At 43.2% G+C, this 24518-nt stretch overlaps 1 protein-coding gene across 1 annotated transcript in view; it reads right to left on the minus strand.

Moving 5' to 3' along the window:
• The window catches only part of DYNC2H1 (dynein cytoplasmic 2 heavy chain 1), a 370096-nt gene that overhangs the window by 264123 nt on the left and 81455 nt on the right, over positions 1-24518 (minus strand). Inside the window, exons 47-54 of the mRNA XM_065405465.1 lie at positions 23645-23812; positions 23407-23537; positions 21087-21335; positions 19709-19817; positions 6826-6939; positions 5935-6077; positions 4253-4334; positions 2104-2258 (exon numbers count right to left, since the gene is read on the minus strand). Coding sequence (XP_065261537.1) covers positions 2104-2258; positions 4253-4334; positions 5935-6077; positions 6826-6939; positions 19709-19817; positions 21087-21335; positions 23407-23537; positions 23645-23812 — 1151 coding nt within the window. The remainder of the gene's footprint in view (positions 1-2103; positions 2259-4252; positions 4335-5934; positions 6078-6825; positions 6940-19708; positions 19818-21086; positions 21336-23406; positions 23538-23644; positions 23813-24518) is intronic.

A 24518-nucleotide genomic window follows, 5' to 3' on the forward strand; every position in this document is an offset into this window, starting at 1 on the left:
GGCGTCCACAAGGGAGCCCTGGCTATGGTTCCAGAAGGAACCTCGGGCACTTCCTGTTGCTCCAAGTGCCGAAGATATCGATATGGGGAGTTCCCCACTCTGGAAGATGGTGAGGTTGTGGAATGATCTGCTGAGGTAGTCCACCAGCTCGTTCTGTGATCCTGGGAGATACATCGCCTCCAAATTCCCACAGCTGGAGGGCTTCCCTACAGAGGGGAGAAGAATGGGCGCCACCCTGCTTGTTTATGTAAAACATTGCAGTTGTGTTGTCCGTCATGACTCCCACACATTGACCCAAGTGGGCCTGGAAGGTCTGGCACGCTAATCAAATCGCTCTCAGCTCCTTGATGTTGATGTGGAGTGAGAGCTCGTCTTGACACCAGAAGCCCTGTGTCTGAAGGTCCCCCAGATGTGCACCCCACCCCAGTGCCAACGCATCTGTTACCAGGGATGGGGAGGGCTGAGGTCTGTGGAAGGGGATTCCCTTGCACACACCTTGTTGGTTAAGCCACCAGCCCAGGGACTGGAGGATGTGACCCAGAAGAGTGACCACAGAGTCTAGACTGTCGCATCCTGGGTGGTACGCTGATGCGAGCCAAATCTGGAGAGGTCTGAGATGCATCCTGGCATGCTGTACCATGTATGTACAAGATGCCATGTGGCCCCGCAGGTCTAGAATGGGTCTGAGACCCCGTTTGGCTTTGGAGATTAGGAAATAAGAGTAGCATCACTTGCCCCTTAGCTCCTGAGGAACCTCCTCCACTGCCCCTGCAGCGAGGAGTGTTTGCACCTCCTGGATAAGGAGTTACTCATAAGAAGGGTCCCTGAAGAGGGATGGTGAAGGGGGGTGGGAGGGAGGAGAGAAGCAGAACTGGAGATAATAGCCCACTTCTATCATGCGAAGAACCCAGCGATCTGATGTTATTTGGGACCAAACATGGAAGAAGTGGGATAGATGGTTCAGAAAATAGGATTGAGGCACTCTTACTTCTGCGCTGCTGCTGTGGTGCGCTGCCTTCAGAGCTGGGCGCCCGGCCAACAGCCACCGCTTTCCGGCCACCAGCTGTCACTCTCCAGCCACCCAGCTCTGAAGGGAGCGCAGAAGTAAGGGTGGCAATACCACGATCCCCCTAAAATAACCTTGTGATCCCCCTGCAACTCCCTTTTGGGTTAGGGCCCCCAATTTGAGAAACTCTGGTCTTCCCTGTGAAATCTGTGTAGTATAGGGTAAGAGCACACAAAAGACCAGCTTTCACAGTCTGTGACGCGTTTTTCATGACTGTGAATTCGGTAGGGCACTACTCATGATCAGGAAAGCTGTGCAAAGTAAACAAGTTGCCTTTCCAGTATGAAACATGCATGAACTGTCAATTATCCAGTTGGTCAGAAATTGACAGATTTGAAAAACCAAAGCCACTGTTAACAGCTACAGGTCATGAGTTTGTGACTGGTATATAGTACATCCAGTTAAGGTCAACAGGAAAAAAAGTTCAATTCACACCCACACACACTTAAAATCAAACAATCGCATTGTCTCTGACTCTACACCAAAATAAAAAGGAGTAATTATTGTAACTGGTTACTTTAACTATAGCTCTCCCTGCTACAGTCACGGTACCCATACCCATATGCAGTATGCATCTGTCAGAATAGAGCTTCTGCTTCCAGATCCTCTCCCACCCATACATGCATTAGCCAAAACTTTTCTAGCTAGAATGCTAACCCTATATATTGAAGTGCTGGGAAGTACGTTTTCCCTTCCAAAGGGCACATCTACTTTGCAGCAATTGGGAAAAACAGGAGTGGAATGAAGGAACCCCCCTACTTCTGAAGTCATTTGGGAGAGGAAAGTGGGGGTCACTGTACTAGGACTACCAGTGTCCCTCACCTCAAACCAGAGAAGATGTTGTAGGAGAGCATGCACAAAGGGAGTGAAAGCTCGGGCTAACCAAGATAGCAGCAGCACATGCTGCCAATCACATATATGCAAGATACGATAACAAAGAGGTAGAGCTCCTGTCACAGTATCAACTGTGAAAATCGATTCACAAATATGGAAATATTTTGCCAACTCATAAGTAGAAAATGTTATTAATTACATACCTGCAAATGGCTTTGCCTTTTTAACAGCTCTGCTTTTTTGCTGCTATTGATGGCACTATACACACGCAGGAAAGTCATATATCTGCTTGGAGTTGCTCCATATGCTTTACATGACTCATGGATCACCAAAAAAGATTTCAAAAAATCAGAATCACCTATATAGCAAAATACATTATTTATGAAACAACTTTATCATTCCTACTGCATCTAGAATAATTTAGGATGAGCAATGTGATACACTTTTTAAATCATGAATGGAGGACATAGTACCTAAAAAGGCAGAGTTTTGCAGGATTCCATGGGAGAAACGAAGTAGCATTTCACTCTAAAGATTTGCCCTTCGGAAGGCAACATTCTGTTCTTGTTTTAAAGCGTTAAAAGTTTTATACTGAATTGAAAAGGCATATGAGCATTGTCAGAATTAGTTCCACATCACTGAGGGCTTGATCCTAAGAGGTGCTGAGTACCTTCATTTCCCACTGATGTCAACAGAACTTGAGGGTGCTCAGAACCTTGCAGAACCTAGGCTTGAGTGCTTTTGGTGTCACTGGTGCTGCATACAATACATATTTTTTCTGGACATTACAGATTCTACAGCTTGCTAAATGGAATTTTTGTAAATGAACTCAAGAAGACATGAAATAAGCTGTGCAACACTACAAATGAGAAAAAATACTAAGATATGTATATGTGAAGGAATGTCTGGAAGCAGCATCAAGGTAAACATATAAAGGTATCTAGAATGATGAGTCGTTGCATGGATCTTAACCCTGTAATCAGAGTATCACTTCAAAGGTTTGAGTATTTTTATATTAAAAAGTGAGGCAACATAAGAATTCTAGCAGGAAGCATTTAACATTTGGTTTTCTCCTTATCACTAGGATTTATGCATAGAATCTTATTTAAATTTTGTTTTTATATAGCAATTTGAGAAAAAATCATTTTTCAAACCAGGATGAGTGCTGATTTTGTGATTTAGACTATTCTCGCTACAATTTTTTTTAATGGACAAATGTGCAGTTTTAGCACATAATCTGATCGAATCACTTAATAATTTCCTGTTCTGAAAACACATTGTATTATTTTTAACTATTACAGGAAGTTCTATATAATCTTTCTACTTCTTATATTATAACCCTGTTCCTCCTTTTCCTCTTCCTCTCAACTCTCTACTCTCTCAACTCTTTACCACCAGACTCTTTCCTCTATCTCATCCACTGTACACAACTTCAATTCTTATTTGTACAGCGGTGGCTTAAATTTACATCTTCACTCAATTCATTCCATTATGGCAAAGCTAACACCACTCATCTTTCTGATGTACAATCGTGGCTGTTCTACTAGCTCAACAAGCTTTACAAGCTCAACATACAAACTATTAGTTCTTATATTTCCCAAATCCTGTCCTCTTCCTGCCTTCTTCAGAGCTGTCTACAAAACCACCATCCTTCCCATCATCCAGGCTCCTCCCTTCTATTCTCACAAACCTGGTTGTCACTGCCATTCCTTTATCTACAACATATTTAAAATCTGATCCTTTCTCACTAAATGCCAATGTGACAGCTAAAGTGCATACTTCCTTCTCTCTGAACTCTCAATTTCCCATCTTAGCCCCATTCCAGTATATCTGGTAATGAAGCAGCTTAACTCACTTTCTGTTTTATGCTTCCACCATCTCACACTTCTTGAATTCCTCCACTATTTTCCCCTTTGTCCACCTAATCAAGTTTAAGATCTTCATCCTCACCTTCAAGGTTCTAGGAAACACCCACCCCACCCTACCTATGTCTCTGTTCATCTCATGTATCCCTCAACTCCTTGCACCACTTGTGATGTGTCACCATTCTCTTTGTTTCTTTCTCCAGCACCACTCCCACACTGTATATTTGATGCCAATCCTGAAATTCCTTGTGCAGGGGTGCTCTGCTCTGCCCTTGCGAAGCCTCACTGAAATGAATGAAGCTCTTCCACGGAACGGGAGTTTGCCTGTTCCTAGATCTATTTGCAGAATCCAGACCATTATTTGTGCCTTGTACAACGCTGAGCGAAGTAATTAACAAGACTAACTAAACAAATAAATAGACAAACGAATAATAATAAAATAATCATGTTAAAAACACAACTTTAATCAAATTCACCAAAATATTACCAGAATATTTTTTCTTAGGTTCTTTATGTGCTCTACCAGTCTTTTCTTGTTCATCCAAATCAGCAAATAACATTTCAGGTATCTAAAATAAAAAACATTTTTGTCAAAAAGTGCATACACTGAACTTTCAAGTAAAGATAAAAGCAAAGAAACTATTAATAAAATGGCAACATCAGTTATAAATGTAAAAAGGATTTGAAAACAACAGCTTTGTTCAAGAGCCCTTTACTGAATAATGATAAATAATAAATAGTAATAATAATTAATAATAAATGAATCTCAGTTGTTAGTACTGATGATTCCCTGTTCTCTCAAGCAGAACAATCTTTCACCAACTCTAAGGAAACAGCAGATAATATCACTGAGGAACTTTACAATTATATAAATACCAAGGAAGTATCAAGGTATACAGCCTTATTCTAAAGTTCAACATGAATTCAGATGACCTAATAAAATGCCTTGTTTAAGGAGGCACCATGGGAATGAGCTTCCCTCATGCCGTGCAAACTTTCTTAACCTTGATCTACAGTAAGATTTTCAAGTCTTCTACACGGTCACAGATGGCTGGTGGGCATGATAGTTTATCTAATGAATTTCACAATGGTAGACAATAAACACTATATGTACAGTATGTTTGGAAATATGACTACAGGACCAAATCCTGGGTCCTTATTCAATCCACACTCAAACAAATCCTACTGAGGTCACAAAAATATCCTAAAAAACATTTTTCAAACTTAGACAATTAACATTTCATCAAAAAATGCTGTTTCATTAAAGCCGAAACATTTTGCAGAGACATATGGATTGTGACAATGTTTTTGTCTGGAAAGTTTTTGAGGTCCAGAACCCTGATAATTTCTGATCCAGAAAGGAATGAAAAAGAGAGAGACCTGAATCAAAAACTTGAGGTTTCTTTAATCTGAAAACAGCTGTTTGACACAATTCTGTTTCACAGAACAGAATTGTCATCCTCTGGCAGCTCTACGTACAGTCCTATATATCTTTTTCAAAATGATGCCACTAACATTCTGCAATAGGGATAGCTTGATGCTGTAAGGTGCTCAGTTCCCTGGCCTCAATCCAGCAAAGCACTTAAGCATGTGCATAATCCCACTAAAATCAAAATTTAAATTCTGTGTTTCATCAAAGGAAGAGTGATCAGCCCATAGTGAGATACTAACATGTTACTGTTGGTGAATTATCAAATGATAATAATATTTAACTTTTCCAAAGCACTTTGTACTTTTAAAGCACTGTACAAATATTAATCTAAAAAAGCAAGATATGTCAGAGGTTCCTTAAACACTTTAATTAAAACCAACTTTGCGTCTCTTTTTTAGAGCTGAGTAATTTGGAATTGAGTCATTTAACATGAACAGATGGCATTTTCCGAATGCAGCACTTTTGAATTACTGATAATCTAAACAAAGAAATCTTATTCAAACACGATGCAAGGGAAGTACATTGGACTGAAAAAATGTGATTGCTAGCTTTCCTTAGCTTTATAAAAAAACTGAATATTTGGCTAAGAGAAGATTACATCAGCATGACAGTTTGGTCTGATAAAGAAGCAAAAAATAACTTCATAGAACAGGAGGGAAAGCCGTACAATGACATTTACAAAATAAATGAATTCATGCTCACTTTTAAATTTTGTTTTGTTTGTCTCCTGTACCTACCTTTTTCATACTGCTTTCAGACCAGCTTTCCATCCACAACACCTGACATTTTTTATGCAGTGCTGGATTACTCTCACAATTTATTGTGAAATTTAAATTGGCAGAATCCATAATCAAGACAATGTGCAAGTTCTGCTGAATCCCTAAAGGAAATACAACATATTAAAAAATTAAGCCAATTGAATTCAAACTACCCAATGATAAATTTATTGCAGATCCAATACAGTATAATTTTTGACTGTCCTTCATACATTGTCTTACAGACCTATTTCCAGAAAGGGACAATAACAATCAAAATACATAAGGGATACAATTATCTTAAAATGTAACCAATTCTAAAACAAATCAGAAGTAATTTTAGTGCCCTGGAGTCTGCCTTCCAATTTCGGTGTTTTTTCAATCATGTTTTCCAATTGTATTTCCTTGTTTCTATGTGAAAGACCCATACAAACTAATAACTAAAGCCCCTATCTTGCAAACATTAACTTTATTACAACTACTCACTCATGTGTGGAAAGTTCTTCATGTGCATAAGTGTTTGTAAGATTGGAGTTAACTGACTGTAAAAGGGAAATACTGGAATGTGCTATCATATGCACAAAGTAAACAAGCTAAAAAAGAGACAAACATTTTCTTTCCTGTAATCTCTTTCAGTTATAGGATTCTTAGATGTTATTTGAAACCATGAGTGTGAATGCAATTTTAGACAGAATGTGATTTTTACGTTGTGTTCCTTTAATTAAACCGAAGTATTGATTGTTCCTTACTGTTTTTTAAATAACTGCATGATTCAAAATGTACTTGAAAGTACCACCCCTTTGCATATTTTATTATTTTACTCACTTTGATAGCCTTTAATCAATTACAAATTATGTAGTCCAATTCACTTACTGTATGTAAAATAGTTGAAGACTGGTCCTGTAAATCCATCTTGGGAAGCTTGATCCTTCAGAGGAGACAGTAATGGTTCTAATTCTTCTATAGTGTACAGTCCAGGAACCTCACCTATGTCAGGAACAGTTTCAATCAGCTTTAAAATGTGTAAAATGAATTAATCAAAATAAAGTTGATAAAATACCTCTAAACATTTTGTTTGGTGAATTTGGGTGATACAGAATCTATCTACATATCAACATACTTATATGACCTTCCTTTTCAAAACAACAAAACCAGTACTGTTCACAATCTCATTTTGGATGAAGCACCCAGTCTTGCTTGCATCACTGAGACATGATTCAGTGCCTCCTCCAATCCTATCCACAGATAGTCACTACAGTATATACCCTATACATCACAAGCCAAAACTGACTCCAGAATGCACCATAAAAAGGAAAGAGGAGGCAGAATACAAATCCTGTTCCCCTCCAACTCAGATACAGAAGACGCTCCACTTCAGAAACAAAAACATTTGAGTGCATACATATGATCTGTGAGCCAAAGGACAAGAGAAATTTAGGAATTCTAGTGGTATACAGGCCTCCAGATGGAAACCCTGTCACCTGGAGAAACTTAGAGCTATTGCCCTGCATGCTACAAGAATTAGACATTTCTTACCTGATGATTCTCTTTTTGTTAGCAGCTTCTCTCCTTCATCACAAATGGGTAATATCTCCACAAATGGATGGAATTAAGAGACAGTCTAAAGATGTTGCTGGAGGCCCCAGGAGTAAGCCCTGCCCTTCAACTCAGAACAAGATTTCTTCTCAACATGATGAAACACTCTAGCATACAGATTATTAGCATTAACATTTTCTGGTCATTTGCCATACTACCAGGATGGGTTGAATAAGGAGAGAAGCTACTAGCAGAAAGAAAATTATCAGGTGAAAAATTTTTCATTCTGTTGCACAGCTTCTCTCCTCGTTCACAATGAATGGGAAGTTGTGAGAAGTGAGTCTCAGAATTCAGGGAGGAAGAGGATGGGAGGAAAATGCAGAATTGTAATTATTATTACAGTTGATAATATGTAGAAATGGACGTTCCACCTATATAAAGCAAAAGTTTTGTAATTTAAGGAATTATTTGGGAACCAACCCAGTAGCACTTTTCCTACCAAAAGATGCATTTGCAGAGGAATTGGAATCTACTTTACAGATGTTCCTCAAATGAATAGGGCCCTAACAAATTCACAGTCCATTTTGGTCAATTTCACGGTTACAGGATTTTTAAAAATCATTAATTTCATTATTTCAGCTCTTTAAATCTGAAATGTCACAGTATTGTAATTGTAGGGATCCTGACCCAAAAAAGAATTGGGGGAGGAGGGCATCACAAAGTTATTGTAGTGGGAGTTGCAGTACTGCTACCCTTACTTCTGCGCTGCTGGAGAGCGGCAGCTGCTGGCCAGGAGCCCCGCTCTGAAGGCAGAGCCGCCACCAGCATCAGCACAGAAATAAGGATGGCATGGTATGGTATTGCAATCCTTACTTCTGCGGTGCTGCCTGCAGAGCTGGGCCCTCAGTCAGCAGCTGCCACTGTCTGGCTGCCCAGCTCTGAAGGCAGCAGTGCAGAACTAAGGGTGGCATGGTATAGTATTGCCACCCTTACTTCTGTGCTGCTACTGCTGCAGCTCTGCCTTCAGAGCTGAGTGCCCAGCCAACAGCCGCCACTCTCCAGCTGCCCAGCTCTGAAGGTCGCAAAGTAGAGGTGGGAATACCTCGACCCCCCCTAAAATAACCTTGCGACTCCTGTGCAATACCCTTTTGGATCAGGACCCCCAATTTGAGAAATGCTGGGCTCCCCATGAAATCTGTATACTATAGGGTAAAAGCACACAAGAGACCAGAGCAGATTTCACGGGGGGAGACCAGATTTCACAGTCTGTAACATGTTTTTCATGGCCGTGAATTTGGTAGGACCCTACAAATGAGGCTCAGACCTTTTCTTTCTACAATGCCATTAAGTATGTTGTAGAGCAGAGGTTCTCAAACTGTGGTCCATGGATAGATAGTTCCCTCTAAGGTGCGTGCCTGGGCGGCCACACACGAGAGAATGAAGGGCTACCCACCTAATTAGTGGAGCCACGCAGGCGTGGCTCCACTAATTAGGTGCCTGGACCCTGGAGAAGACACACATGTAAGGTGAGGTGGTGCTCTTGGGAGAAATGGGGGTAGGTGGGAGGGGGCAGTGGGGTGAGAAGTGGGGATGGGGGAAATTTGGGATGTGCAGGGCTGCGGCGTCCAGAGAAAGAGGCGACTTTCCCCAGCTCCAGGACTGCAGCTGCTGGGAAGAGAGAGCCCTCCTTCCCAGCCCCAGCTCGGGGGCTGCTGCGGTGGAGGAGAGAGGGAGAGACACCCCTCCTTCCCAGCCCCAGTTCGGGGGCTGCCGCGGTGGGGGAGAGAGGGCACATCCAGTGCATTAGAAAGATAAGACTACTGATATTAAAATATGAGTTGTGTGCTTTTATTTGTAGAACAAAAAAAGTTAATTATTATTAAGGTTTATTTATATAGCACTTTTATCCAAAGCACTTTACAATAGTTAGCTAACGGTACAAACAACATTTGGAAAGATCATTAAGTGGTCCCCCAAGACCCTCAGCAATTTTCAAGTGATCCACGAAAAAAAAAGTTTGAGAACCACTGTGTAGAGGGACCTTTGATTACCTCCAGGAATGGTTTCCCGGATGCTTAATATGGCAACTTCTGCAAGATTTTAACATCTTGCCTGCAGCAATTTTGAGGACCTAAGGCCCTGGGCATTTTGGATGGAATTAGATGAATAGGGTACAACTGCCATGCATACTATGTATGTTTGAATGGAAAAATTCTTACTGATAATTTCCTTTCTGCTAGCCGCGTTTTCCACAATTCTGGATGTCTGGACTGCTCTCCTCTCTCTGGAGCTCAAGGATGTGGATCAGCATTTTGTACATTAGACCAAGGAAGACTGTCAAATAGTAACGTGTCCACTTAATATCCGACTCATGAGCCACTCAGGGTGGGAAGAATTGTGATAGACACTGCTAGCAGAAAGGAAATTATTAGTAAGAAATTTCCATTCTGCAGCCCAGCATCTCCCACAATTCTACACATCTTGGAAGTAGCAAGCCGTGAACAGGATGTAGGGAGGGATATGAAACAAAACTTTGGTAGGAAAGCACCCCCTCTCCCCCGTTTGGTCAACTCATTCAAGTATGTATTATTTCTGCCCACTGCCTGTGGCAATTTCCTGCCAAAGGAGGTCTCTGCAGAAGACAGGTCCAACTTGTCGTGCTCAATAAAGGTGTTAGCTGTAGACCAAGTAGCTTGCTGCCATTCCAGTCTGACCCAGCGCACCGCCTTGGAGGCAGGCATAGTATTGCCGATGAACCCTTACTTGATTTTCCCTTGCCCAGGATGTCAACAAGTCCAAACTGCCAGTTAAGTTCTAAAGAGCACCTCCTTGTGGTGGGTCTCCTTTATTAATGGAGAAACCAAAATAGAATATAAACAAAACTTTCACCCCAACATTACAGCATGCCGACTAGGTCATTCCTAGTTCATGTTCCCTTCTGAATCCAGTGTTCACCTCTACTCAGGCTTTTCCTCCAAGGTTCTCTTCTTTCCAGTCTCTGCCCCTGATGTTATGCCTCTTGCCCCTACTGGAGTACTTCCTCCTCTGGAGTCTGAGGTCTGGAGAGGTCTCTCCACTGAAACTCTTCTCCAGGGGCAGAGGGTGATTCTTTGCAGGCTGGGCTTCTAGCCAGTATCTCAGGGACCTCTGACTGAGACCAGGTCCTCTTGAATGCCGGCTGGCTGCAGCCCACTATTTAGAAGGCTGCCCTCTCCAGGAGCTCCTCTTACAGGCTCTCAGTACTGGTAGGTACCCCAGAGACCTATCTTCTGGATTCCCTGTTCAGGCTCTGGTTTCGCTTGGGAGCTCCCCTCTACATGAGCCTCCTGTCTCCCTTTGGAGTTCCCTCTAAGGCCTTGTCTACACTACACAGTTTTGTCGACAAAAGTCACCTTTCATTGACAAAACAGTGGAGGTGTACATACTGAAATGCTCCTCCTGCCGATGTGACTCCCCTGTTTGCCAACATAATAAAACCACCTCAACGAGCGGCATGGAGCTTTTTGCAACGCAGTTAGAGCGGTGCAGCGTCAGTGTAGACACTGCACTTGGTTATGTCGCCCTAAGCGGTCTCCAGTAGGTATCCCACAATGCCCATCCTGACTGCTCTGGTCAGCACTTTGAACTCCACTGCCCTGAAGGTACTCAGGTATGCGCTCCTCCCCCATTTAAAGGCACCAGAATTTTTGAAATTCCTCTTCCTGTTTGCTCGGTGTGCACAATTCACACAGCATCTTCCCAGCTGACCATGCCGACTTTCTGCAGCAGATGCTCTCCCGCATGGAGCACACTGGAGCTGTTGGATATGCTGAGTCTATGGGGAGAAGAGGCTATGCAGTCTCAGCTTCACTCCAGCCATAGGATACCTATGGGCTGATTGCTAGTGGCATGCAGGAGAAGGGGCACGAGAGGGACATACATCAGTGTCATGCCTAGATCAAGGAGCTGAGGCAGGTGTACCAGAAGACAAGGGAGGCCAACCGTTGCTCTGGTGCAGTGCCAAAGACATGCCATTTCTATAAGGAGCTGCATGCCATCCTCAGCAGCGACCCCACCTCCACTGCCAAGAGCCCCATGGATACTTCAGTCAGCAACTGAAGGCAGCAGCCAGCGGACTCAACCTCAGTGACGAAGTGGTGATGAGGAAGTGGATCTGGAGGACAATGTGGAACAAATGGCAGGGTCAACTGGTGGTGCGACGAGTCAGGACCTCTTTTCCACTCCGGACGTGTCTAGCCAATCCCAGCACTCCAGCTCTGGTGCGCAGGATGCAGGAGAGGGAAACTCTGGTAGGTGCTCATTTTGCTTTGGTGAGTGGAGTTTGAGCGCTCATGTATTTTGTTATATGGTAGAGGAGAGATAATGGACAAAAATTAACATCAGAGCCTGTCCTTTTACACTGTGGGTCCACGGCGGAAAAGTTTGTTAATGTTGGTGGGGATATCCCTGGAATCCTCTATAGTGTTCTCTAGGAAACTTTCCAGTAGGTATTCTGCAATCCTCTGCCGAAGGTTCCTTAGCAGAGCGTTCTTGTTTCTCCCCCGGCTGTAGGAAACTTTGCAGCGTCACCCGGCAATTATTTCTGCAGGGACCAGAGCAGCACACAGGCGAGCAGCATACGGAGCTGGTCTGAAGCCACATGAGTGCAGGAGATGCCCACTTGCATCCTAGGTTACCCTTAGAAGTGAGATATTGGGTTCAATTACCCTATCCTGTGGGAAAGGGTACCAATATTCACAATAGTCTCCCTAGCTGCTTGTAGTAACCCCCTTCGTGAACCACCCTTTGTCCCTTCTTGCCTATTGCCCTTGCCACCACCCCCACTGAACTAATCATATTTGGAACTCGCGCCAACCTGTGTGCTAGCCCAGGGACAGTGAGAAAGAGGTGTGTGTAATTTTTTGTGACTCACGGCTGTGAGTGCACTTACAATACTGTTTCTGTTCTTTGTTTCTTTGGTAAGGAGGATATGTTTTGTGAAGTGCTGCAGTGAACAAAGGCAGCACATAGAGAAACAAGAGCATGGAGGGAGACAATCAATGAAAGACTGAAACTGGATAGCCCGGAAAGGACTCAGGGGCAGGAATGGATGATAAAGCTTCTCCAGGGCCAGACAGAGATGATGAACTCCCTCATTACCCTGCAATCTGAGCATATCCATGCATGACTCCCCCTGCAGCCACTACAGAACACCAGTCCATGCCATCCTCAAACTCCCCCACCGAAGACCTCGCGTGTTCCTGGTCTCTCACAGTACCCCGCGCACTCCACGCCTAGGGACTGGTTTCCCAACAAAAGCTGGAGTTACAGCTGTGAGAGACCTAAATGCGAAACTGGTCCTCATTGTCATGTCCCCTGTTTGACCAAAAAATTGTGTTTTGTCCTGTTATTAAAGCAACTTATGATTGTCAACATAAGTCAACTTAACTCTGTAGTGTAGATATGGCCTAACTAAGCTTGGGTAACCTTTATTAGGTCCAGGTACTTGTTGAATAATCAGCCAGCTGGGGCAGTCAATTACACCTCCATGAGGCATTCATAAGACAGTCACAGGCAGAGTGGCCCTAGCTCCCCATAAAGAGCAGCTGCCCAGTGACATGGCCACTTTGCAAATTTCCAAAGTGGAAGCCCTTTCTCATTCCCCCCCATGAGGCTGCTAAGGATCTCATGGAGTGTGCCCTCTCGGACAGGACCTCTGATGATATGTAGGCTTCCACAATACATAGTCTAATCCATCTAGTGATGGAGGACTTGGAAACTCTGAATCCCTGGCATTTCATTTGGAAGGACACAAATAGGGAGCCCGATCTTCTCATGGATTCTGTATGCTTGAGATAGTTTTTCAACCTCTTCTGACCTCTAAGGTGTGTCAGACTTTGTGAAGTATTTTGGCCTCTTTGCATTTGTAAAATTCGTGAACAGGTTGGTTGAAGGGAGACTGAACATCTAAATGATGAGATAGAAAACCTTCTGATTCTGGCACCATTCAGCATTCTTGAACCAGTGCCTGCTGAGCCAGTCTGCTTTTTGGTTCAGCTCCCCTTTGATGTGGATCACTCTGAAAGAAAGGAGGAGCATTTCATCCGCCTCATTATTTACACTGCTTCCACAAGGAGCACCAGACCCTTAGTTCCCCCTTTGGTTGTTTAAATATGTGACCATAGTTGTATTGTCTGATTGAACACAGGGCATGGTTCCCCCTTAGGTTGGGCTGCAACCTTCACAGAGCTAATTTGATCGCTCTAAACTCTAGGATGTTTACACTGTGAGCCTTTTCCTCCTCACTCCAGAGGCCCTGGGTTGTTTGGGTCTCCAAGTTAGCTCCCCAGCCCTCCATGCTGGCATTGGTTGTGAGAACTAAAAGATCTGGAAGGCAGATAGGCATGCCTTTCAAGATATTGTTGTGGGCTGATCAACATTTTAAGTAGTTGAACATCTGTATTAGAACCCCTACTTGATTGTTCATGTGTTCCGGGGAGTGGTCCCACACGTTTAGTATGGAGGCTTGAAGACTTCTGATGTGTGATTGTGCCCATGCAGTGATTCCCATGTAGGATAGCTGAAGTCCTAGCAGTTGGAAGGCATAGTGCTATGGTAGGCCTCCTGCAGCTCTGGAGTAAGAAAATAAGTTTTTGGATGGAACTAGAGAACTTTTCTTGGTAATGATGATGAAACTGTGTGCCTGGAGAAGATTCAGCATCCAAGACATGGCCCTGTGCGCTGCTGACTGTGATGGAGTCTAATCAGGATGTCATCCAGGAAGTGTATAGGTGAGTTCCCTGTAACCTGTGTCTGGCTATTATCACCACCAATATTTTTGTAAAATCCTGGAGGCTGAGGACAGGCCAAACAGGAGTGTTCAGTACAGATAATGTTTCCTGAGGTAAAAAAAACTCATAAGTCTGCAGTGGCAGGGGTCTGTTGAGAATATGATATGTGTCCATTACATTTACTGAAGTCAAGAAGGTCCCCCAGGACAGGGAGGACATCGTAGAGGCTTTGGCTCCACTTTAAAGAAGGTCTCCCTACCACATTTGTAGCTGACAACTTAATGGATGCAACGAGGCTACTGGCTTCCAGCTCAGTAGCTGAAATCTGGATACTAACTCTAAGGAGGTCCTATACTTGGCTAAGTTTACAAGCTCCTCCTTTTCAGAGAAAAGTTGGATAAGGTGATGGCTGACAATGTGGAAAAATCCAAACAGTCTTCTCCCTTCCCCACTAAGGGCCCTGAGGAGAGAATATAGACCAGCCATCACAGAGAGGCACTCCTTGTCCTCACAGAGGCACCAGTGAAGGGACAACAGATTCCCTAATGGAAAGCATTGGAATCAAGGGCTCTACCTGCTTGATTGTTTCCCTCACCCTCCATGACCATTGGTAAGAGTTGATGTAAAGAGCTGCATGTTCAGTTGTTCTCTATGTCCACTGAAGGTAGGACAAGGGGTAATGGACTTAATCTGCGGCAAGGGAGATTTAGGTTAGATATCAGGAAAAACTTTCTAACTAAATTGTAAAGGTGCAATAGGCTTCCAAGGGAGGTTGTGGAACCCCCATCACTGGAGGGTTTTAAGAATAGGTTGAACTAACACCTGATGGTATAGGTTTACTTTGTCCTGCCACAGTGCAGGAGGCTGGGCTTGATGACATCTCAAGGTCCCTTCCAGCCCTACATTTCTGTGATTCTGCGATTACTAGGCCCAACTGAGCAAATAAGGAGTGAATCTGCTGAATACTGATCTCCACTTGATGCCTAGAACAACCGCAGACCAATCAGTCATCCAGGTAGAGGAACAACTGGATGCCAACCCTCCTGAGGTGAGCCACTACCACTGCAATGCATTTGGTAAACAGCTTTGGGGAAGACGACAAGTTGAAAAGGAAGACAATGTATTGGTAATATTGGTCCACAACTAGAAATCTCAGATATTTTCTGTGGTTCAGGTGGATTGCCACATGAATGTAGGCATCCTAGATACCAAGAGCAGCATATCAGTTGCTGGGATATAGAGATGGGATGGTTGCTGCCAAGGAAACCACGCAGAACTTGATCTTTCTGATGAAATTAACTTCTGCCTCAGACCTCCTTCCCCCTCTGCCTTCTTTTGTAAAATGAGGAAGTAGTGAGAATAAAACCCCTTTCCTAGGGATGGAGGGGAACTTTCTTGATAGCTTCTATATGAAGAAGAGCTGCTCTTCTTGTTTAGGTGCAAACTCATAAGAGGGGTCCTTGAAAAGGGATGGGGAAGGTGAGTGGAGGCGAAGTATAGACTGAAACTGGATTGTATAATCCACTTGGACTGTGCTTAGAACAGGGCCGCCCAGAGGCGGCAAAGCAATTTTGGGGGCCCCGTCCATAAAAAAAAGTTGCATAGATTCATAGATTCATAGATTCTAGGACTGGAAGGGACCTCGAGAGGTCATCGAGTCCAGTCCCCTGCCCGCATGGCAGGACCAAATACTGTCTAGACCATCCCTGATAGACATTTATCAATACTATAGTAACATGTATTTGGAAATGTAAAAAAAAACTAGTGAAATACATTCAAAAATTAATTTGTAATAATTTGAAAATACACTATATACATTATTTAAAAACATTAAATGCTTTAATGGTATGTATACATTTGCAGTTACATAACGGGCTGTTGCTGGGTGATGGTTGGTGCCAATGGGCTGTCGCTGCCTGGGGGTCGTGCTGCTGTTGCCCAGGGCTGGGTGGGGAGCTAGGCTCTGGGTTGGGGGATGCCCGGCTCACAGGGGCTGGACTCAGGGCTGTGGGGAGATGGGGTCAGGGGGGTGTCCGGCTCAGAGGGGCTGGGCTCAGAGCTGGAGGTCAGGGCTGGGGGGGATGGGATTGGGGGTGTCTGGCTCAGAGAGGCTGGGCTCGGAGCTGGGGGGCAGGGCTGTGGGGGGATGGGATCAGGGGGGTGTCCAGCTCAGAGGGGCTGGGCTCGGAGCTGGGGGTCAGGGCTGTGGGGGGGATGGGGTTGGGGGATGCCCGCCTCAGAGGGGCTGGGCTCAGAGCTGGGGTCAGGGCTGTGGGGGATGGGGTTGGGGGGTGCCCGGCTCAGAGCTGGGGTCAGGGCTGTGGGGGATGGGGTCGGGGGGGTGCCCGGCCCCTTACCATGCCACTTACCCCCTCTCCTGGAGCCTCAGCGCGCCGCGTCCAGTGCTGCAGCGGCGTGGTGTTTCCAGCGGGGCCTGAGCTCCCGCCGCTCAGCCGCAGCTCGCAGCCCCGCCCCCTTACCAGCTGAGACACCGGGGAATGGGGGAAGACGGAGGCGGGGGGAGCCTCCGACATATTGCCCCACTTGCCCCCCCCCCCCCCCCGGGCGGCCCTGGCTTAGAACCCACTGATCTGAGATGATGGACTCCCAAGCTCCAAGGAATTGTTGGGGGAAAGAGAGGGTAGGTCTAGCACAACTGGAATGTTCCTCACAAATGGGCAGTCAAGTGAACTGTTTAGAAACTAATGGCTATTGTTTAGAAGAGGCATAAGAGATATGCCTTCTCCTCAGAGACATTATTTTTTTGGAAGGGTCAGGCCATCTAGGCTCATAGTAACTTTGCTATGGTTGTTGCAGCAGCTTGCACTGCTTCCTTCAGCAGGGAGATGAGGGAATGCAGTGCCCCTTCTTTCTTATGCAAAAAAAGATTTCATCCCTCGAAGGGCAGGTCCTCAATAGTCTGTTCAACTTCCGTAGGTATGTCAGAGTTCTGATGCTACAAAGCTCTCCTCAGGGTGACCACTATGGCCCTTATCCTAACTGCAAAGTGACCTGAAGATTAGATCTAGCTACAAGATGGCCTTCAGACACCAAAGTCTTAAATTCATCTTTCATATCTTCTGGGAGCTTGTCCACAAATTTATGCATTGAGTACCAGTTGATGTAGTCGTATTTAGACAGAAGTGGCTGGTTGAAAATGTGCATCTGTAAATTTGAAGTAGAGTATGTTTTTCTGCCAAATAAGTCTGGTTTCTTTGGCTCTTTTTCTTTTGGTGTGGTGCAAAAGCATCCCTGGCGTAATCATTCACACACCTGTGACTAGCAGGGAGCCTATGCTGGGATGTGAACAGAACTACTCAGAACCCAGAGAAGGGAACTTATAGAATCTATCAGTTCTTTTTGCCATCAATGTGAGGCTAGCTAAAGTCTGCCACAGGATTCTGGCAGGATCTAATAAAGCCTCATAAACAGGCAGTGCAACTCTGCCTGTTATGTCTGTAAAATATCAACAACCTTGTGGGTACTTTCTATGTTGTGGTTATTGGTTTGTCTGCAAGCTGTGGGAATAGAGGACCTGTGCCGAGGGGAGAGGAAGGAAGGCTTTGAAAATTGTAACCCTAGTTCCATGTGAAAGCTCTTCTACAGAGGGAGACCTCAAGTCCGCCAGGTGTGCCATTTGGAAGCAGAGAATTCTGAAGAGTTCTCCCTCAGAGTGGGAAGGAAAAGGAGAAAGGGTTTAAACCCTGTTTTTTATGCCACTTACACATTAACCATTCAAATTACTTCCTTACAAAGGGGATGTTTGCTTTTCTCTTTTTGGAACCTCAAGCCTCTGGAGTTTGCAAGACTTACTCCTCAGTACGCTGTGAAGGGATCCTCTATCCTTGGGAATCATCATGCCCCAGTTGAGCTTTTCTACAATGAAGTAATGGCTTTGGGCAGTGAGATAAGGCCCACCATATATGTTGCCTAATGAGAGTCCAATGCCCTGCCGGAGCAAGGGACAGTGGCTTGTGGTGGAAGGCTTCAGAAAAGCTGTGTATAGCATCTCTTGGACTTGGCTTGAAGCTTGCACAGCTTTTCTGCTGCTGTGGTGAGGAGCAGAGAAAGCCCAGTTGAGAAGTACTCAAGAGGTTAGTCCCTCAATGCTCCAGTGATTCCTCAGCTCAGGAGAGCAAAGCTAGATATTGAAATAAAGTCGCTGCTACATGAAAATGAATAAAAAACAAAGTGGTTGGGAGAAACTGAAATGTAACTTGTTTCCACTAGAGGCAGAAATTCTGCTGGTCTGTGTTCAAAGATGGGGCGTTGTCCTGGAGCCCCCAGCAACAATGGACTGCTTCTGAATTCCACAAGTAAGAAGCATTACCCGTGTCATAACTATAAAGGGAAGGGTAACAGCCCTCCTGTGTACAGTACTATAAAATCCCTCCTGGCCAGAGACTCCAAAATCCTTTTACCTGTAAAGGGTTAAGAAGCTCAGGTAACCTGGCTGACACCTGACCCAAAGGACCAATAAGGGGACAAGATACTTTCAAATCTTGGTGGGGGGAAGGCTTTTGTTTGTGCTCTTTGTTTTGGGGGTTGTTCGCTCTTGGGACTGAGAGGGACCAGACATCAATCCAGGTTCTCCAAATCTTTCTGAACAAGTCTCTCATATTTCAAACTTGTAAGTAAACAGCCAGGCAAGGCGTGTTAGTTTTTATCTTTGTTTTCTCAACTTGTAAATGTACCTTTTTGCTAGAGTGTTTATCTCTGTTTGCTGTAACTTTGAACCTAAGGCTAGAGGGGGGGTCCTCTGGGCTCTTTAAGTTTGATTACCCTGTAAAGTTATTTTCCATCCTGATTTTACAGAGATGATTTTTACCTTTTTCTTTAATTAAAAGCCTTCTTTTTAAGAACCTGATTGATTTTCCTTGTTTTAAGATCCAAGGGGTTTGGATCTGTATTCACCAGGGAATTGGTGAAGAGTCTCTCAAGGCTACCCAGGGAAGGGAATTAGCATTTCGGGAGTGGTGGCCGCGGGCCAGATCTAAGCTGGTAGTTAAGCTTAGAAGTTTTCATGCAGGCCCCCACGTCTGTACCCTAAAGTTCAGAGTGCTACATGAAAATGAATAAAACAAAGTGGTCGGGAGAAACTGAAATGTAACTTGTTTCCACTAGAGGCAGAAATTCTGCTGGTCTGTGTTCAAAGATGGGGCGTTGTCCTGGAGCCCCCAGCAACAATGGACTGCTTCTGAATTCCACAAGTAAGAAGCATTACCCGTTTGTGATGAATTAGGAGAGAAACACTGCAGCAGAAAACATAATATAGCATACTTCTACTTAAAAAAACTTCTTTAAAAGAAAGTTATTTAGGTTGCAAAATCAGGAAATGGCAGTTATATGGTTGCCCCTGCAATGTCAATTCTGCCCTATTGTATGCCCACCGTATGCCCTGAATTAAGGGAGGGTCCTGGGGAACCATAAGTTTTTTGTACTCATCTCACCTGATGACAATAGACTGTTGACCATCTCAAGGAATGTGGAATGGACAAACTGATAGTCTTCGAGCAGCAGTACAACCTGCTGTGCTTCAATTCCAGCAAGCTGCATCACCTAATAGCCGGAAAGTAATTTTAATCTAATTGAACAGAATGTGTACATTCTTTTATAATAGAATAATAAATCCTTAAATTTATTTTATATGTTTATCTATTTCCCCCAACACACATTCTGTATTACTACATTTGTATATTCTCAACAAATGATTTTGGTCATCTGTCAAATATAAAGATAAGGAACAGTCTACATGGAAGAACTGATTTCTAATTAGAAAATAATTAACAAATACTTTGATGCTTACATGAAATTAAGGACCAATTTTTCCAAATATGACCTCAAACTGTACCCACAAAACTATGCAGTTGGTGCTTCCTTTGTTGTGTGCACTATAACATGGAGTTTTCTTGTGCAATTTTGGAGGCCACTTTGGGAATTTTGACCCTAAAAGTTTTGTTGTCTGTTTTAATTTAATGTGTATATCTTCGTAAATCACAAGATTTTTGCTTGATAAAGCATATTATAATGAGCCCACATGGTCCATACTTGCACTTGGAGAGAACCCTAAAAAAATCAGTGGGGCTCTAAGTAAGTGTAGGTGTCCACACACAGAGAACAGCTTGCAAGATCTGGACCTGAGAAGGAGACTGTATCTGTGTCTTTACAGTGCCTAAAGGCTTGTCTTCACTACCGGGGAGAACAATGCTGCTGAAATCGATGCAGCGGGTGTCAATTTAGCGGGTCTAGTGAAGACCCGCTAAATCGATGACAGAGCGCTCTCTGGTCAACTCTGGTACTCCAGTTTCCCGAGAAGAGTAAAGTAAGTCGACCAGAGAACATCTCCTATCGACGCAGCGCAGTGAAGACATCAGGATAAGTCAACCTAAGCTATGTCGACTCCAGCTACGTTATTCACGTGAATAACGCAGCTGGAGTAACGTAACTTAGGTCAACTTACCCCAATAGTGAAGGCGAGCCCTCATACAATGAGGCACTGATACTAATAATATATATAACTGTCAAAAATAAAATTAATAAGGAAAGATTTTATAACGTGATCAGCACCACAACTGGGGCCAGATTTTCAAAAAATCTGAGCACCATGCTGCTCTCCCTGAGAACAACAGGAGCTACTGATTGCTGAGCTCTTTTGAAAATTTGGCTACTTCATTTAAGTTCCTAAATAGGTGCTGAACTCTTCTGAAAGTCTTACCTGCAGGAAACATTTTTATTTTGTGTCTTTCAAAGTTCCCTTAACTATTCAATTTTTTTCCACACAAACTTAATTTAAATAAACTGCAAAATAGAAGAATGTGAGTGACACACCTGTTTAAGATCATTTTTGAACTGCTTCAGTTCATAACCTCTGGAAATCTTGGGAGTAATCAGAATCGATCCATGCATGTGACTAACTAAAGAGGTAACTGTCCGACGACCGACACCACTACGTCCTGCTAAAAGAAGTGATCCTCCAGGAAAACTCAGCACTCTGTCTATCCTGGACACATAATCGAGGACTTCTTGGAAAAGTAAAATCTCTATCTCCTTGTTATCTCGTCCATAATGAATAATACCCTATATAAAAATGAGATAAATTAATATTTGTGTTAATGATAAATGCAAGTATAACTATAGAATGTGATAATGTCCAACATTTTACAAAGTTAAGAAACAGAGGATAAGAAAACTTAAGAGATGACACTGATGTTCTTTACAAACTGAACTATTTAATGCAGTAGAATTGTTACCTTGCTGTCTCTGTTCCAGCAGTGGATAGACTTCAGAGTCCTAGTAAAGAAGTCACTTAAACCCAAGGTTTAGTGTAGCACAGACCCAAATATGGTATACCCTGGAGTAATGCTTACAGACTAAAATATATTGAAACAAGAATAAAAGAACATACCAACGGATGAATTTAAAATACATAATAGGCCAGAGCGACAGGTCCAGCCAAACTGTGCTCCAAGCCACCTTTTTTAGTCATAGAATCATAGGACTGGAAGGGACCTTAAGAGATCATCTAGTCCAGTCCCATGAACTCAAGGCAGGACTAAGTATTATCTAGACCATCCCCGACAGGTGTTTGTCTAACCTGCTTTTAAAAATCTCCAATGATGGAGATTCCACAACCTCCCTAGGCAATTTATTCCAGTGCTTAACCACCCTGACAGTTAGGGAGTTTTTCCTAATGTCCAGCCTAAACCTCACTTGCTGCAATTTAAGCCCATTGCTTCTTGTCCTATCCTTAGAAGTTAAGAAAAACTATTTTTCTCCCTCCTCCTTGTAACAGCCTTTTAAGTACTTGAAAACTGTTATCTTGTCCCTCCTCAGTCTTCTCTTTTCCATACTAAACAAACCCAATTTTTTCAATCTTCCCTCCTAGGTCATGTTTTCTAGACCTTTAATCGTTTTTGTCGCTCTTCTCTAGACGTTCTCCAATTTGTCCACATCCTTCCTGAATTTTGGCACCCAGAACTGGGCACAATACTCCAGTTGAGGCCTAATCTGCACAGAGCAAAGCAGAAGAATTACTTCTCATGTCTTGCTTACAACACTCCTTCTAATACATCCCAGAATGATGTTTGGTTTTTTTGCAACAGCGTTACATTGTTGACTCATATTTAGCTTGTGGTCCACTATGACCCCCAGATCCCTTTCCGCAGTACTCCTTCCTAGGCACTCATTTCCCATTTTGTATGTGTGCAACTGATTGTTCCTTCCTAAATGGAGTACTTTGCGTTTGTCCTTATTGAATGTCATTCTATTTACTTCAGACAATTTCTCCAGTTTGTCCAGATCATTTTGAATTTTAATCCTATCCTCCAAAGCACTTACAACCCCTCCTAGCTTGGTATCATCCGCAACCTTTATTAGTTTGCCATTATCTAAATCATTGATGAAGATATTGAACAGAACCGGACCCAGATTTTCTCCCTTATCTCCCTCATCTGATCCTTGGCCCTCACCAATGACCAAATTGGCCACTGGCATAACTTAGAACAGCCTTTAGGCTCCTATAAATTATATCAGCTAGAGTGGTCACCTACCCAGCCCAATCTGACTGCAGGTTAGAACTAAATTCTGGCCCTATCATACTTCACAGTACTGAGCTGGCCACAGCTTTGAAATCCAGCATTGCTGTGCAGTCATAGAGCACTACACACCTGACAAAGAAACTCGCAGAGTTCTCAGGCCACCAAACCTTGTCCCTATCCACTATTCTTCATGGGCCCCACATGGGCAGAGTAAGGGAGAAAGAGCTACTGAGGACTACTTGGAGTTGTGGGGAGTTGATTTGCATGAGTTTCCCATCTCCAGAGCCTACTACTCAAGTAGGTATGGAACCCTGCCATGCTTCCTTCCACTATGGCCTGACTATCCTCAAAATCAGTTAGACCAGTTCAGAGCCAGAACAGTGTCCCTTCCTCCACACGTTCTGGATTTGTCCTTTATTGCTTAAAAGCATGCCAACTTCTGTTTCTAAAATAACTGTATCTCCCTTTTAGAATACAAATTACATTCTATTATTCTAACCAAAAGAAAAATGTCTGGCAACATAGTTCTGGTTACTTTAAACAATGTACAAATATAACTATAGACTTTTGAAAGTCTTTTCTTTTGTTTTTATTCCTTATTGTTGACGCACCTTTTTGATAACATCTTTTAGGTCTTCTGAATTTAATTTGCCAAGTGGCTTCCCATGAGGTGGTAATGCCTGCTCTGGTGCTCTGAATGTTCCCACCTCATGATGAGCTCCCCATGTTACATAGAAGCTATCTGTGAAAATATAACCATAAATGTGATAGGAGTCTACATTCTCAAGTGATAAAGCATATTACCAGGTATTTCAACAAATCTCACGTAATACATTTTATATGTTTTACCTGCCATATTCTCCAAGATATCTGAGCCCCAGTCTCCTTGAAACACTTTCATTAAAATATTATCAAATATGAGGAGTTCTTTAGCACCGACAATCTTGTCACGGAAGAGGCGACGGGCTTCATAAGCAACAATTTCCAAAACGTAATCTAGTGTATGTGTTGTTGACCCTGCAAAGTATATATAAATGTGTGTGTGTGTGTGTGTTGATGACCCAACAAAGTATAGATAGATAGATAGATAGATAGATAGATAGATAGATAGATAACAATTTCAAAGATTTGAAATTTTGCATTTCAAAATACAGTCAAATTGAAAAAGAGTAAATCAGATTACATACCAGCATGAACACATCAAGAGGGAAGAAATAAAAGAAAAACCAAGCATTATAAAATATTTTTTAAAATCTTATGGGTACAAACAAGGTAAAATTACAAAAGCACATAGAGAAATAAATACTTTAAAAACAAGTTTTCTGCAAAGTACACTATTGTTTAATAATTGTTTAGTGTGCTCAAGGTGCTGAACACAGAATAAAAACAAATATATTGTAATAAAAATAATAAAATACTACCCTTTTAAAATAGAAACCTATAAAAAAACCTGGAGATCCAGTTTTAAAGGGGGAACAGAAAGGAACTGGTAATAAAAAACATAAGAATGGCCATACTGGATCAGACCAATGGATCCTCTAACCCAGTATCTTGCCTTCCAACAGTGGCCAATACCTGGTGCTTCAGAGGGAATGAGCAGAAGAGGCAATCATCGAGTGATCCATCCCGTCGTCCACTCCCAGCTTCTGGCAATCAGAGGCTAAGGACACCCAGAGCCTGGGGTTGCATCCCCGACCATCTTAGCTAATAGCCATTGATAGAC

Source organism: Emys orbicularis, chromosome 1 (assembly GCF_028017835.1).
Source record: "Emys orbicularis isolate rEmyOrb1 chromosome 1, rEmyOrb1.hap1, whole genome shotgun sequence".
NCBI lineage: Eukaryota > Metazoa > Chordata > Testudines > Emydidae > Emys > Emys orbicularis.